This window comes from Staurois parvus, unplaced genomic scaffold, assembly GCF_062004578.1.
Source record: "Staurois parvus isolate SC_StPar_1 unplaced genomic scaffold, SC_StPar_1.0 ptg000682l, whole genome shotgun sequence".
Taxonomy (NCBI): Eukaryota; Metazoa; Chordata; class Amphibia; order Anura; family Ranidae; genus Staurois; species Staurois parvus.
Window position 1 is genome coordinate 4074283 of NW_028318478.1, and position 17927 is coordinate 4092209.

At 38.8% G+C, this 17927-nt stretch overlaps 1 protein-coding gene across 1 annotated transcript in view; it reads left to right on the plus strand.

Moving 5' to 3' along the window:
* Nucleotides 1-17927, plus strand: part of LOC149447558 (dual oxidase 1-like) — a 219885-nt gene that overhangs the window by 169214 nt on the left and 32744 nt on the right. Inside the window, exons 22-26 of the mRNA XM_089652420.1 lie at nt 1309-1378; nt 6011-6195; nt 7161-7391; nt 10949-11048; nt 13512-13561. Coding sequence (XP_089508546.1) covers nt 1309-1378; nt 6011-6195; nt 7161-7391; nt 10949-11048; nt 13512-13561 — 636 coding nt within the window. The remainder of the gene's footprint in view (nt 1-1308; nt 1379-6010; nt 6196-7160; nt 7392-10948; nt 11049-13511; nt 13562-17927) is intronic.

The window sequence follows — 17927 nt, forward strand, 5'->3', positions numbered from 1 at the left end:
TACTCAGAGTGCAATACTTTATCAACACAAATTCGTTTTTCACAAGCTGTAGAGCACAGGTGTCAAACACAAGGCCCGAGGGCTAAATGCGGCCCTCCAGGCCATCTCATGTGGCCCTTAGAACTCCCCTGCAGCTGTGGTACCCCCCTCATCTCCATCTTTTCTCAGTAGTTGGCAGAAGGGAGGAGGACAAAACTCCTCTGCCAAATCCTGCACTGTCCATGCACCCATGAGAGTCTCATCTCTGCAACCCTCCACCCCAGGTCCCAGCAGTTGGCAGCAGAGAGGACAGAACTGTTCCTTCAGATCCTATGCTTCTCTGTGCAACCACAGCACCTCCTCGTCTCTAACTCCCCTGGTCTAGGCATTCAGCAGACTCCAGCCCTCTTGTCCTCCTCCAGACTCTGCACCTCTTGCTTGCCAGCTCCTCCTTCATCTTCTTCCCAGCAGCAGCAGGTAATAGGGGTGTACTGTGATGTAGGGGAGGGTGAGGTGTTTGGGACATCTAGTCTTATAGGTACAACTGGCCCTTTGAGGGCAACCATAATACATTTGACACCCCTGCTCTAAAGGTTTGGTTGAAATACAGACATCTGTATGAGAAGTCACCATGACAAGTTAAAGTGGTTGTAAAGGCAGCAGGTTTATACCTTAATGCATTCTCTGCATTAAGGTAAAACAAACCTTCTGTGATCATTTTCTTCCTCCCCTCCCCCAGTCTCCCCTCCTCCAAAGATTTACCTGAGCCTGATTTTGATCCAGTGCTGTGCCCAAGAACAGCAGCACCACTATCTCTCTCTCCTCACTGTACATGGATGCAGCCATTGGCTCCCATTGTTGCCAATCAAATCCTGTGAGGAGGGAGTGGGGTTGAGGTCGAACCACACTGTGTGTGTCAATGGGCACACAGAGCCGAGCTTGGGAACAAGCTGCTTGTTGGCACTTGGAAGGGATGAGCCAGGAACGCTGGTGGGACCCCAGAAAAAGAGTTTTGCTGCTGTTTTGTACAATGCCATTGCACAGAGCAGGTAAGTATGACATGTGTATTAGTTTTAAAAAACTAACCTTTAGAATTAATTTAGGAGGGAGTCAGTTATGCTTCAATGAACCCTAAAAATGGACTTTGTTAGAAATGAAACGTTCATGGCTTTGGGTATATTTCTTACCCTCTGAATATGTATATACTTTATACAGAACTGGAAGTGTTATTATGTAGGGAAATTCCCAGTTTTACTGTTTAAAATACAAGGTCAGTTATATGTTTTGGATTGTTTGTGACACCCAGTCTGTCAAATGTTTACTGTGCAGGTATGGATGGTTCAGATGTCATCAATCACATGTGTAGAAGAGTATCTGGTTTTACAGAAGATGAAAAACAGTATGTATGACTTTTCACATTATATGTTTTGATAACTCAGGCAATATTTACCAGTGGAAATGTGAGATTTTCGATTGCTTTAAATGAAACTACATTAACATAAAGTTTTTTTAAACCACTTGCCTACCACTGTACATTTATGGACAGTGAAGTGGTGGAGCCAATCTGAGGAGCTCTGTACCATGTGATCACCTGAATGACAAATCACAGTGATTACAAATGTAAACAGTGTAGTCTTTATATTGTGAGACCGCCCTTTCCTCCTACAACGTAGGAAAAGGGAGCAAGGAGGAACATATGAATGAATTACTCAATTATTCAATAATTTCAAATCAGAAACTGTAGCAGTTATTCAGGATTGTGGTTATTTTAAACCTTTTCACCCCCTCCTTTCCTGTATATCTCAGATCCATGTCTCTGCAGTGACCCGTATATTAACAATTCCATTTGCCTTATCCTGTTCATCTGAGCAGTAACTATTTCATCTCCTTCCTCATACTGTATTTGACTTGTACATAAAGCAGATCTGGACTGAAAATACAAGGTGTGCCTATCTTGTAGATCCTTAACTCTATAAGTAAGACCTCATTCAAATGGCATTCTTAAAGTATTTGTAAACCTAAAAACAAAAACGACATCAATTTAAAACCCTGGAAACATGGAACTTTAAATGAAGTTCATGACAAAATCATGAGCCTCCATCCCTTAATACATACATTAATATTAACCCTACCTATGGGACTTTAAATTAAGCACATGACCAATAAATAGTTATATAATCCATCATAATCCATCCTTCAAAACAAAAAACCTTGCACTGGCTCTTTAACTTAGGCCAATATGATTTGCTGTTAGTTTTATTTTTCTACCTGCAGATTTTCTCTTTTACATAGTTGATCCTGCCTGTTTTGCTCATCTTACAAGTAAACTAACCACAGTAGCATGGCAGATGATCTATGCTACCATGGCCAGTTTACGTCTTGTGTCATTCCGTTGAAGATACAGATGCACTGCGAAAGAGCCTTTATTTTTCGTAGTCACTATACAGCCACTCCCCCTGCCCATCCCTCCTGCATTGACTTACCAGAGAAAGGGGAAAGTGACATTTGCAAAGGTTTTGCACAGAGCAGACCCAATCCTCCTGTTCTGGGGTTCCCCACCTGCACTCCAGGCTCCTCCACTTCAGCGAGTGCCCCCATGGAAAGCCGCTTCCCATGGGGTCACCTGTGTGGGCTTGCCCCCAAGCCATCCTTCTGCGTCTATTGACACAGACCGGCAGCTTGACCCTGCACCCACTCCCTCATCACAGCACATGCTGGATAGCAGTGGGAGCCAATTGCTCCTGCTGCTATCGATCTGTTCAGTGAGGAGGGAGACAGTAGCGAGAGCTGTTGTTCTCGTGCACATCACTGGATCAGATCGGGTTTCTAGAATGCATTAAGGTAAAAAAAATGTAAGACTTTAGAACCAGTTTAAGTATGCCCCTATAAAAGAGGCCTAAAAAAGCACAGTTAAAGGGCAAAAAATAGCATTAGCAGAAAAAAGTAAACATCCTGGTTTCTGGACACTTCCTCTAAGGTAAGTCAAATCACTCTAGTACTGTGCAGGAGAATCTGTGTGTGATTTGGAATAACCAACTTTTCCAAGATCTCAAGAAACGCCCCAGTACTATGATTCTTGCTTAGGTGAACTCTGCATAATCCACATGTAAGGTGTATATTTTATTTTACCTTTTTTCCACTAATATTTTTTATTTAACTGCTTTTTTGAGAGAGGCAGGGGGAGAGTATCCACAAGATATGCAAAACCCAGCATTTTTATGCAAGGTCCACTTGAATATTCCAAAACAGATATAAGGTGCTGCCAACTTCTAACTTTGCAATATACCTGTGCATTCATATACATATGCAAACTAACTGGCTGAATGTTCTGGAAGTAGCTGCATACATGGCTCCTAAAATGTGATCTGAACTGTATGCAAGTCATAACAATAAAGATCAGATCAATTATTAGAACCTTCTTGAGCGAATGTTTTTAAAACTCAAGGTCCCTGATAGAAAAAGTATGTAAACAGCAGGATAATGATATCAGTATACAGACTTTTGTTGCAGTAAAATTATTCATTTTTTTCACATTTCTGAATAAAAAAGCTTTACCCAGCTTAATGGTAAATAACAACTTGAATGTTGCATCCTAAAAAGGCAACAATCGCATTCAGCAAACTATACAGACTCCATAACTTTCCATATTTCAAGTCAGAAGTGAGTCTTTTGATACTCCAGGCTTGAACAAAACATCACATCTGACTTGAATCATTGCAACTTATGGCGTATACAGTCTATCCCTTGCTGCTATGTGAGTGTTGCCTTTTTTGGGCGCAGCATTTAAGTCATTGACCTTGTTAACACTTCTATATAAATTAAAGAGTTATTTATTTGCAAAAACAGATTTCTTCACATAATCCATACCTTGATTAAAAAACAAGACCTAAGAATAGGAATTGTAGAGAGGTATAGAGCTGGGAAAAGTGCACAAAGCATTTCTAAAGTCCTAAGTGTCCATGAGCCCATAATAAGACATACTGTCTACAGATAGAGGAATTCTTTGCTGCTGTTCCTGTTATTAGGACTGCCTATCATGCAAATATGACAGTGCTAAAAGTGAATTAAAACATGCAATAACTTCAGAAAATAACTTTTCAACTTTCAGAAATCATTTGAGATTTTCAAACTGTCAGGTTACAGAAAAGGAATAGTCAGAGACTTCACAGAGAACCATTTAGTCACTATCAAGCCCCGGCCAATGTGATTCGTCAAAGGCCTTGTGACTTCACCAGGGGATACATGACTTCATCACATGTTGGGACTTGATGATGTCATCACACAGAAATAAGGAAGTCAGTGGAGAGACACAATTTACCAGTATATACAATATTATTAGTGGAATTGATGTGTAAATACAATGGTTTTACCTTGGTGCACTGAGGGATGGTGCACTATGGAAAGTGAGTGTACTTTAATCTTTTAATAATTGTGGGGTGTTTTAAACAGAAAGCACTGTGGAGTTTTTTATTTGTGCTTGCCTTGAATGACTTGCCGTGAGGGGCGTGGAGCAAAATGGATAACATCTGAGAGTTCTGGACCCCAGGAAGGACAAAAGAAGCTTTTCATGACCTCTATAAGATACAGGTGATATCAGTAATGTGATAGCACATCTGAAGTGGAGCACTTGATGGAGGAGGTGTTGTGAAGTGTATCACGAAGGAGGATTTGAAAAAAAAATATTTAAAAGAAGATTCTTAATTCTTTTCCAGCACATGGAACTGATTCTAATAATTTATTGTACATATTTGGATATATGGGATCACAGTGATTGAGGAGTTTATTGTTGCACTTTGATTAGGAGTGTATTGAGGGTTTTTTTTTTCGATAGAGTAGCACTGCTCTAATATACGGTATTACTTTGTATGGGAAGTTGTACTTTGCAAGAAAATTTGCTCCAGAGCTTGCTGAATGTGTTGAAGGTTTGCATTGCAAAGAATATTCAATCACGTGCATGAGATTTTCAAAAAGAACAGCATTTTTGCTTGTACATGATTGGATGATAGATGTCAGCAGAGCTTCTCTTATGGTGAAAAAAATCACTTTAAAGTGCAACTTCCTTTGGAAAATGAAAAATTATTGACTTCAGTAAATCAAGCCAATAGAATGGCCTAAACTGAAAATTGTGTGTATTTTGGAGTGGCCTAGTCAAAGTCCAGACCTTAGTCCATTTAAAGTGTATCCAAACCTACAAAAAAAATTTAATGTATTGCATTTACGAGTCCATAAATGTGGCGGCTGTATTTGTTCTGTTTTTCCATGATTCTTTCTCTTTATTTTACCTGGCAGTCTGTGAATAACACAATTCTTGTCATTGGATGTTCACTGCTGCACTGGATCTATAATTGCGACAAAGACCTTTTGTTTATCTTTGTTACATGGAGGGGGGGGGGATTTGTTGTTTTAAAAATGTTCTGCATTTTTGGGAAGGTCAACAGGTATTTTCTGTACTTGCTGAAAATGTTCTTGATGAAAGAACATCTAGACAGCCACCAGTAAGGCCCAGTAAACTGCAATATAGAACATCTTTGTTTTTTCAGTTCTGTTATCCTTTAAGATGCTGCGGCAAAAGCTTAATATCTGTATTTTCACACAAGAAACTGAAATTATTTTGTGATACAATTCCTCCTATCTGGTATGCACCGCTTTAGGAAAGAGCAGAAGTTACTGCCAGTATAGGAAGTTTTGCCAGTTATTTAACACAACAATTCATGTGTCTCTTCAAGACTGACCTTAGAACATTTAAACATCAGATTTATTACAGATATAAAAGAGTACAGCAATTTGAGTGTTTATTAGTTTATGCAAATTGTGTTTGTAAATTATTGTGATGTAAGATCAGACCACGTTTTTAGAGCCATTCACGTAAACATCCATGTAATTTTAAAGGATTTATAAGTTTATTTTTGCAGTTTTATACCACATCCAATTTACTGTACAGTCATTTTACTATAAAATGCAGTATATAAACCTGTGATATAGAATATACATTTTGGATATAGATGTATTTCTTTATTCCTTTCTTAACCAGTCCTCACAATACACTGGAAGAAAAACGTCTATATACAGAGGCCAAAAAAGAAAAATACCAAAAAAGCAAACTGTATCAGAAAATACAGGCGTTGAAGCGATTTATTGAAAATTACCGCCGGCACATTGTTTGCGTAGTAATATTCTATGGAATTTCAGCAGGACTGTTTATAGAAAGAGCTTACCGTAAGTACTGAAATTATAAGAGAGCTACTGTCAACACCGACAAATGTAATGAGTGTAAATCAAAAGAAATCATTTATAATATTAAAAGAGCATAATAAAAGCCATGAGCTGTTGGAGATGTGACAGATTGGGTGTGGGACATGGATTGTATCCTTAGAATAAAACAACTGATTGATGATGACAATGCTGCTCCTGATTCCATCAACAAAACAGGCAAGGATTTCTTTTTAAATTTGTTTCAAAAATTCAAATCATGTTTGCTGTAAAATTAACAACATTTTGACACAGGGATTAATTAAGGGTGATTCCCTCTTTTTTCCATTTTTTTTAATCCTGTTCCAACTTTCCTTTTTGTTTTATTTCTTACCCCCATTTTCCCCATCTTCTTTCCTTACCCATATTCTCCCTAGGGGAGCTTTTTTTTCTTTATTCATATTTTTTATTTTATAAGCTACTTTTACAGAGACATTGAACTAATTTAGGCAGGTTAAGCTCCTAGTACTCACACATTCTGATTTCTTACACACAATATTAAGATAACATTGATACCTTGTAGACCTTTTAATCAAGTTAACCTCTTCTATACATGTTCTTGGTATATCTTTCAAGTACACTGTATAACTTAATTTGGCATTATATTTTCATCTACCTCTTTAAATAAATAAAATAGAATTTTCAAAAAAGAAAAAAACGTACTCTGATGTAATAATGGTTAATTTCTTTCTATAGATTGTTATCTGTTCAAGATACTCTATTAAACCCATTGGCAAGTTACAGAATCCTCTGTCCCTTCTTGGATAGGCATATTTGCAGCCTATGGGCAAACCCAAATTAAATGACCTTTTGTTGCATAATATAAATTGCACCCATAAACCATTGTGTATGAATGAATAAATAACAAATAAATTGCTTTACTTTTCTTTTGCATTATGGACTAATAAAAGCATTTTTTAAATTATATGCAGATTATTCCTTTGAGTCACAACACATTGGTATTGCTGAAGTGACTTTGCCAGGTATCATTGTATCCAGAGGGTCAGCTGCAAGTATTTCCTTTATGTTTTCATACATTTTGCTCACTATGTGTCGTAATCTCATCACTTTCTTGAGAGAGACCTTTTTAAATCAGTATATTCCCTTTGATGCTGCAGTGGATTTTCATCGACTTGTTGCAAAAACTGCACTTATTTTGACAGGTGGGTTTTGCTCTTTCTCTGATTCATATTTAGGAAAAATAAATGCTGTATAAAAAATATGGTATGTTTAAAATATACCTAAACCAAAGAACACAAATTAATATATTGCAGCTTACTAGCTCTTAAGATGGCGGCATTAGTTTTCATGTTTTTAGGTTAAGTAGGTTTTCTACAAGTACAGAAAAATACCAGCTGACCCTGCCAGAACTCTTGAATCCTTGCTACTTCCTGTGTGCTGAATTTAATTCTGAAAAAAAAGCTTTCTCAACTGTCTTCTGTGAAGAGTGAAAGGTGTTTATAATTCAAATAGGGTGCTTACACTACTCCTCCAAAGATGCAGTGCAGTAAGCGAGTATTGTCACACTAGAACAGGAGTTTCTGGCAGGATCAGCAGGCATGAATAATGAAAAAAAAGGACTGAAAACTGAAAAATAATGTAGCCATCACATCTATAGATTGAAAAATTGTAATATGTAACATGTTTATTTTTGAGTTTAGATATGCTGTAACTGTTTTACGGAAACTCAAAAACATTCCCCATTGACAACTGGGGGGGGGGGGGGTATTTTGTTTTTAAATCAAATTGTATTTAAAGATTTTGCTTTTTCAAGTACACAGTATAGACAATCTGTCACACACAAACACAAAAAGAAAGAAAGAAAGAAAGAAAGAAAGAAAGAAAGAAAGAAAGAAAGAAGAGATAAATTAAACAACAATAATTTCTTGCCTATGGCTCCCAACATTTTTGTGCATTTGCTGTCTTGAGTAGAAGTATATGGAAGCTAATCTCAGTTGCTGCTGTAATAAGATTGCTTTATCTTGATTTAACACAAATGCAATTATGCAGGGCTTTTTTTCCTCAAAAAATAGGTGTAGGAATTTCCCCCTTCTGAGTCACTTCTTGTTTCCACCCCCTACCCACCTCTGAGCACCGTCACTTGGTTTCACCCCCTACCGACCTCCCAATAACTCTCCTTTTAGAGAATACAGAGCCAAGTAACATTTTGTGGTGCTAAACAATTTGTATGGAATTTGGTAATAACAAGAAAAGCAGAAAAATAGATCCCCTGCAGCCAGCAGCAATAGGCCCCCTCTTCCCCAGCAACAATAGCTTCCTCCAGCAACAATGGACCCCCAAAACAAAATACCACCCCAGCAACAAGAGGCCCCCAGCAGGTACAACAGACCTCCCAACAGCCAGCATCAATAGACTCTGTAGCAGCCAGAAACAATAGACAAAACAACAAACCCCTTCCTCAACAGTAAATCTATTCCATCAACAAATGACCCCCATCAACAATAGATCCCCCCACCAGCAACAATAGACCACCACACAAAAATAGATCCCCTAAAGCAACAATAGATTCTCCAGCACACCTCAGCTCCCTTTGCCATTGCATACATTCAGTGCTGGAGGTACCGAAACTGTGTTCCCCCACGTTCCCGTTGAAAAAAAAGCCCTGCAATTATTTGACTTTATGTATTCTATATGCCATAGAAGCAGAACCATCCCAATAGCTCTTAAAATGTTTTCTCATCACCACTGACCCCCCAACCACTGCAGTAGTATCTAACACCTTGGACATGCAGAGATATAAATGTAGTAAAGAAATATAATTTTTGGACTCTCAGATATCCCTAAAAATAGGATGAAAGATCCCAAAGGAAAAGTTGAGTTGATTGTGGCCATACATATTAGTGCACTTACTACAAAACAATTGAGTACTGTCAGTGATATTTTTTTATTTGCACTTATATTCACATTTTTAGGACAAGATTTTGGGGTTGACACCCTTCTTCATGGTCCAAGCAGTACTGCTTGGACCTTGAATAAGGAGTTACACCCCAAAAGCTTGTCCTGAAATTTGGATGTTAGTGCAAATAAAAAAATATCACTGACAGTACTCAAGGGAAAAGTTGAAAGTCATGTCATATTTATTCTTTACAGAGCTCTTCCAGAGACAAAAGTCTCACTTTGCCCTGCATAGATTCTGCTTGTCATGGATGTGTGTTGGGCTCATTGGGTATAATGTTTTTTCTAATAACACCAACAATAAATATAGGTGGTAGCACACATAGTTATCACCATATTACTTTAAAGCGAAGTTCCACCCAAAACTGGAAGCTCTGCTTGTTTGCCTCCTCCTCTTCTCCACTGCCATATTTGGCACCTTTTTTGGGGGGAGGGGGGAGCTGACACCTGGTTTTCACAGGTACTTGCTCCCACTTCCAGCTCATTTCGCCACGAACTGAGCTAGAACTTCGGCCCCCCTTCTTCCTCTCTCAGTCTCCTGGGAATCTTCACAGGTCCAAAAAGACTGCTGGACCAATCAGGATGTGCAGCATAACTTGAGCATGAGCAGTGGGCACCCGGCTGTGAAGCTGCCAGCTGTCACAGCCTGGTGCCCACAGTTGTGATGCCGGCACCAGGGAGAGAAGGAGAGGAGGGACGGTGTGGGTGAGCGCGTCGCTGGATGCTGGGACACGTGAGTGTGTGTTTATTAAAAGTCAGCAGAGCTACAGTTTCTATAGCTGCTGACTTTTAATAAACACAAAAATGGCTGGAACTCTGCTTTGAGTTAAAGGTTAACAGTATACAGTAGTACCTCGGTTTACGAACGCCTCGGTTAATAGAATTTTCGGTTTACAAATTAAAATCCATTGAAAATAATGCCTCGGTTTACAATTTTTTTTCACAATGCGAAGCAAGTTTCCCCAGGATGCATTGCACCTGGGAGGTTTATAGTGCTGCCCCTGTGCATGCTGGAGTCTGTGAGTAGTCTGTGGGTAGCACGTGGCGACAAGTGTGGAGGTGTTTTTCAATGCATTCCTATAGGAAACCGCGTTTCTGTTTTACGAATTTTTCGCAATACGAAATGTCCCGGAGAACGCATCAAATTCGTAAACCAAGGTACCACTGTATACTGCATTTAAATGCCCATGAGTAATTTTAATGACTTTTGTAGAAACAGATTGCATTATTATTATGTGCAGTTTCCCACGTCCCACTATCAGTGCACATTTTACAGGTCCCTTCACATACACAAAGTAGTGTTTCAACAATGCTATTTAGCTTTTGGATAGATTGAGGAGGGGTAAAACCACTTTTAGTTTATTATTTGATGTCTGTGTATCGTTGTGGAGATTTCTCATCACTTACTGTCCCAGATCCACAACAGGGAATGAGAAAAAATCTCTACAAAATAAGGGAAATCCCCCTCTTAGTTGCCACCAGAATAAGGATCCCTTTTTGGAAATTTATCCTCAACTCTTTTTTGGAGGCAAATAAACAATTTTGGGTCTCTCATAATTTTGTGTCACAGTGAAAATGGTTATCAAGGCAAAAGAGAATGAATTTTCCCAGAACATACGAAGGCAGTAGTAAAAAAATTGTGTATCAATACTTCCTTTTTCCATAAAGAAACATTAACAAAAAATTGTCTATAAATACACTTAAAAAAAAAAGTACACTTTCAGCAAAAGTGATTATTGTGATGAACACTACGTATTCAGTATATTTAACTGTGTATCAAATGACACGTCTCTTTATTTTACAGTGCTTCATAGTATGGGTCATGCAGTCAACATTTATATGTTTGCCGTCACGCCTCTTAGTACTCTGTCCTGCATTTTTCCCAAAGTTTTTCGAGATGATGGGTAAAATCAAGTTAATTAACTAAATAAAAATGGTGCCATGGTGCTTTCAACCTTCTTTCCTTTTCTTTCTGTCCCCTCTTCTTTCCAGTATGTGTAAAATGCTAATTGGTTGAAAGACAGTAGATGCACTGTTGCTGGCTAAAGAGATAAGCACAGGATTAACATTCTGGTTATCTGATCACTTCACATATCACAGTTGTGGCAATTAACAACATTAAAGCCTAGTACACATGATCAAAAAATCGTACAAAAATACTATTTTCGAATTGATCGTACGATAATCTGATCTATAGTACACAGTGTTTGTCTGAAATTATTCGAAGGCACAAGCATTAAAATTTTTCTCGTACGATACCAGATTGTACGATTTTCATTTAATCAGTATAGTTTTCGTCCGAAAATACAATACAAATACAATACAATGCATCACTTCCAAATTTTTGTTCTGTCGTGCACAAATTTTTATAACTTTAGTAACCTCTTAATTTTTTATATGGAGACTAGTATGCAAAAAAAAATGAACAATCGTTCTCATCGTGTGTTCGGGACTTAAGACTTTATTTATTGTTTCATAGCAAATTATCTTTCCTTTGTATTTATCTACATATTCATCCATTCCATGGAGAATAATACTATTCATGAATTCCATTTCCTGCATCCACAAACCGCGTGAATCTCCACAAACAGGTCAAGCCTACATGCAGATAAATTCAATTTTTTTAGACTTCCATTTGCTAATTTACTCACTAAAATCAAACCATAATTGATGTGATCTGTTTGTTATTGTTTTTTTCATTTTTCAATCTGTATGGTAGCTTAAAGCCTAATGGCAGTCAAAATAAAAAAAGCAAAAAAAAAAAAGCCATAAACACAAAAATCAGCACAAGGGACTTTTATTACAGTCAATAAGATGTGTCGCTTATGCTGATGCCTCTTCTGTTAGCTGAAATCCTCCTCCATTGATTCTCTCCCCCATCTTCCAGTTCGGTGGGAGTTAATTAAACTATGCAGCATCTACAGTCTTTCATCAAGAGTGCCAAATCATGCCCCCCTCCCATTTCTGTCCAGCTCCTCCATTCATAGATGTAATACAGCTTTTATTAATGAAACAGGATCTATGATTGGAGGATGGGAGGATGATTGAAACGTCTGCCCCATCTATTCATTGATCCTGTTTCATTCATTAACCTCTTGCCTACTGGGCACTTTTACCCATTTCCTGCCCAGCTCTCAGTGCTGTCACACTTTGAATGAAAATTGTGCAATCAATCATTCAACTTTGAACCCACATGAAATTTGTATAATTTTTTCACACAAATAGAGCTTTTTTTTGGTGGTATTTAATCACCACTGGGTGTTTATTTTTGCTAAACAAATGAAAAAAGACTGAACATTTTGAAATAAAAGTTTTTCATAGTTTCTATTATAATATTTTGCAAACAGGTAATTTTCCTTCTTCACTGATGCGTTGTTGAGGCTGCACCGATAGGCACTGAAAGGCAGCACTGATGGAGATTGATAGGCAGCGCTGATGAGGCGGCTCTGATGAGGCGGCATTGGTGGGCATTGATGAGAAGGCACTGATGAGGCTGCACTGATATGCAGCACTGATGGGCACTCATAGGTGTCAATGATGGACATTGATAGGCGGCACTGATGGGCACTAATATGCAGCACTGACTAGCACAGATTGGAAACACTGATGGGCACAGATTGGCAGCACTGCTGGGCAGTCATGGGCAGCACTATTAGGCACTGATGGTCACTTTTGGAGCTGCACTGATAACCATTTCCCTGATCATCAGTGTAGATGTCGCCTCGAGGAGCGTGAGGAAAGTGCTGCTGATAATTGACAAGTGTATTTACATGATGATCAGCTGTGATTGAACACAGTTGATCACGTGATAAAAGGCCGCTGGGATTGGCGCTTTACCGTGTCATGTGATCACAGAGAGCGCCAAGTGCGTGCCACTGGGAACGTGGGGGGGGGGGGGGGGCGCTTTCTGGTAGGACGTCATATGACGCCCTCCCATAACTGGACAACCACTCTGTAGCCGTCATTTGGCTATAGCATGGTCAAGAAGTGGTTAAAGCTGTAGTAATGGTTTATAGAATTAGAACAGCTGGATAGAAAGGGTGGGCATAGTTGGGCATTCTTCATAGGCCTGTGACAGCTCCCATAGTTCTCTTAACTCCCACTGCACTGGAAGGTTAAGGCGATGGGGGTGGAAGGTTTATTGATGGCGGAAGATTTCAGTAACAGAAGAGGTATAAACTCAAGGGACTCATTCTAATAGCTATAAGTGTTCTATCTTGAGCTGATTTTTGTGTTTCTATTTTGACTGCACTTAGGCTTAGGCTACTTTCTTAGGCTTATTTCTTGATTTATTTTTCTTCTAATTACTTATGAGCTATCTAACTTGAATTGCTTGTTATTAACTTTATTATATTTTTCTTTTGAAGATCTGAATTTCCAAATAAATTTTATTGGTGGTTTTTTCAAACAATACCTGGTAAGTTATATACAGTCATGCTGTCCATTTTTGGGGTTTTGCATGAAATGTCTGATTTGGTTTTTTGTTTCTCCACTTTTTTGTGTCATACCAATACAAACAAAAGAAATAAACATGACAATGCCCAAATATTTGTAATTGCAACAATTTTCTGGGCAAAGTGGTGCATTATCTGAAAGAAATGCAGGGGTACTGATATTTTTTGGCCATGACTGTATGTACTGCAGAGCTCAATCTCAGTCCCATGAATGTCTGTTCACTTTAATCCAATCTTACACCAAGGCAAATTTCTATTTTCTTAACTTTATTTGCAAATGGTTGGGTATTCAAAGTGAACAGCGCTTCAGTATGACCATTTTCCACCTTTATTAAACTCCAGTGAATGTGGTTTGTGCATATGTGTATTTCCTTCTGTATGACTACTGAACATTTTCACATGTAACCTTCTGATTACCCATTCAGTACAATCCTGCCTTGTTTTCAGGTTACAATCCTGCTCAATGTCCTTTTGTCTCTTTTGGTCAGTTGACCATGTTGATTTAGCTTATGCTTATCAGGTGACATTTTCTGCCATAATCTGTGATACTGTACCCTGCGACACAGCAAATAAATTGGCAACTTCAGTCACAGAGGCACCAGCTAAGTGGGCACCAACAAGTTGCCCTCTTTGAAGTTAAGTAAACTACTCCATATTACCAGCAGCGCATGCAGTGAGTGTTGGAAATACGGCTTCCCAGGTTAGGTATCTCATCACACAGTGGAAGTAAAAGAATGTTACTTCACTTCCACTTTCAACGCAAAACATATCGTCACTTTCACACCTGCAAATCATGTAGTGTTTCCATTTTTTGTCTAATATATATATATATATACAGTTGTGTTCAAAATAATAGCAGTGTGTTGAAAAAAGTGAATAAAGCTCAAAATCCTTCTAATAGCTTTTATTTCCATACACACAAATGCATTGGGAACACTACACATTCTATTCCAAATCAAAACATGAAGAAAAATATATCAAATTTGTGTTGTTCCTCTAAACAAATTGAAGAATATTAGACTGTTCAAAAAAATAGCAGTGTTTGTATTCTTCTTTACAAACTCAAACATTCACTATATAAACTGAAAAATGTTTGAAGATTTTGCTTTCCTTTGAAGCACTTAATTAATATTTAGTTGTATAAGCACTGTTTCTGAGAACTGCTGTACATCTGTGTTGCATGGAGTTAACTAACTTCTGGCACCTGTGAACAGGTATTCCAGCCCAGGATGACTGGACTACATTCCACAGTTCTTCTCTATTTTTTGGTTTTGCCTCAGAAACTACATTTTGGATGTCACCCCACACATTTTCTATTGGATTAAGATTCGGGATTGGGCTGGCCACTCCATAACGTCAATCTTGTTGGTCTGGAACCAAGATGTTGCACGTTTACTGGTGTGTTTGGGGTCGTTGTCTTGTTGGAACATCCATTTCAAGGGCATTTCCTCTTCAGCATAAGGCAGCATGACCTCTTCAAGTATTGTGATGTATTCAAACTGATCCATGATCCCTGGTATGCGATAAATAGGCCCAACACCGTAGTATGAGAAACATCCCCATATCATGATGCTTGCGCAACCATGCTTCACTGTCTTCACAGTGTACTGTGGCTTGAATTCAGTGTTTGGGGGTCGTCTGACAAACTGTCTCCGGCCACTAGACCCAAAAAGAACAATCTTACTTTCATCAGTCCACAAAATGTTGCGCCATTTCTCTTTAGGCCAGTCAATGTGCTCTTTGGCAAATTGTAACCTCTTCAGCACATGTCTTTTTTTCAACAGTACTCACAGGTAACTTTAGACCTTCTTTGATCTTCCTGGAGCTGATTGTTGGCTGAGTCCTTGCCATTTTGGCTATACTTCTATCCATTCGAATGGTAGTTTTTCACTTTCTTCCACGCCTTTCAGGTTTTGGTTGCCATTTAAAGCATTTACGATCATTTTAGCTGAGCAACCTATCATTTTCTACACTTCTTTATATGTTTTCCCCTCTCCAATCAACTTTTTAATCAAGGTACGCTGTTCTTCTGAACAATGTCTGGAACGACCCATTTTCCTCATAATTTCAGAGAGAAATGCACTGTAATCAGCATGTACAACATTTGCTGCCTTCCTTCCTTCCTTAAATAAGGGCAATAATTGCCACCTGTTTTTCAAAGAATGAATGACCTCACTAATAGAACTCCACTTTGCTATTATTTTGAACATGCCCTTTTCAATTAGTGATTCAATTACACAGAATCAGCAGCATGCATGTCATGACTGTTGGGTCTGTTGGATTTCTATTACTCTACTACACCTGCTAGTAAATTATTTGCCATGTAGAAATATAATTTCTACCAAAAACAGTGATTGATCAGGTTAGTGATGTCTGACTGCTATTATTTTGAACACAACTGTATATATACATACATCCTGGCCCTACCCCACGCCAGAACACAACGGGTTAACTCCTCCTCTGGAACCCACAGGACCACCTCTCCCTAGCTAAATAAAAGACAGCCCCTCCCCAACTAAACTGTTCTTCTTATTTGGTCATGCTCCAGACCACCTGTTTGCAGTTGATAAGTACTTTGGTTGCTGCAAGTATATCCCCTCTGCTGCATTCACCCCTCCAGGTTCAGCCTCTCCTGATGTTGGAAGACCTAGATAGTTGGTAGTAAACCTTCTTGAAACTGGGTGCCCTGTGTTCAGGGGAGCGGGCAATGTTGCCTAAACAGCACTGGTATTGTTCAGGTGTGGTATTAGTACATTCTGTAATATCACCATTGGCCTCTCCCTTGGGGTTTCTCTGTCTTGTATAGGCAGCATGTCACACTGCTTTCCTGGCTTTATTTCCAGTGCAGCCCTGGATGATGTCACAGGGGATGAGGAGATGGGGCAGCACGGGATATTGACCGCCAGTCATCAAGCAACAGCATAAGTGTAATGGTTCCTCCTGCACTATATGAACTCTACCTTAACACAGCTGCTAGCACCCAAACCCTTTACCTCAAAAGGTTGAACAGCATAAATAGTGTACATATGGTGCAGTGCTAAAAATAAACAATACGAATTAATACAATATTATTAAAGCTATAAAAGACCCGTAGGGTCACTTACTGGAGGTGAGCGGGCATTTTAGCCATTTTAGGACTTGTTTGGAGTGTACACTGCACGGCACCAGTTCCTTGTTGGTAGTGGAGCACTGTTTTTTTGTGTGGAGGATTCCAACAGCACTGTCATTGGACTTTATTGCACATTTGCTGCCTCATTATATGTGATAATTTTTTCACAGCAATTGTTTTTTCACTGCATATATTTATATATATTTTCTTGATTGTTTCACTATGCATATTTATTGCTTTTGCATATTTTATTGTCACTGTGTGTATTGTGTATACGCTTTATATATTGTGATTTAGCACTTGTCACTTTATGATTATCCCATTTATGGGATCCACCTTGTTGACACAATTTGGTGTTATCATCCCAATTTAGGATTGGGTTGTTTTTTTGTTTTCTCACTGTATTTAGGGTCTGACTTTGTGATCCATTTGATATATTCACTTAGTTGCACTTTATTTCTTTGCACTTTATTTCAGATCCCTTAGGATCTTTAATAATATTGTATTAATTTGTATTGTTTATTTATTTTTAGCACTGCACCATATGTGCACTATTTAAGCAACAGCATAAACAGTGTTAGAAGCTGGCAGAGAAACTGGCTTCTCTCCATCTCTCTCTGCAAGCAGTCTTGTCAGTTTTCTCTGGTGATGTGAAGTTTTGCTGATGTTGCTTCCTGCTGTGCTTTGTGCTCCTGAAGGTTTGCCAGTCTGACTGGTTTCTTCTCAGATTCTTTGACATCTGTCTGCCTCTGGGAGGGCTGCCTGGGCTCACCCGCTACTACTTCTTGTCTTGTTTGCTCAGCAAAAGATGTATCTCATGTGTCCCCAGCTCTAGCCAATATCCTGAACATTTTTACAATCAGCACTAGAGGTTGGTCTGGCATACCACTCCATTAAAGTAAAGATCCTATCCTCTTTATCAGGCTGCAGATGGGCAAAACCATTGACCAGATGCTTCAGGCAGGCAGTAATCCATATATGACCTTCAGGAAATTCTGGTTTCCTTCATGGGACTTAGGACTTGTTCTGAAAGCACAGGTGCAGGCCCCCTGTGCTCTAATAGCTTAATTTCCAATGAGGTTCCTCGCGGTAAAACCAGTTCTTACAGCAATTGCTTCAAACAGAAGGATGTTGAAGATTGCAGAACTTTCCTGCAAAGATCATTTTTGTGTCTTTCTCCTAAAAATAGTGATACTAAGTCCACTATGCCTATCTCCAAA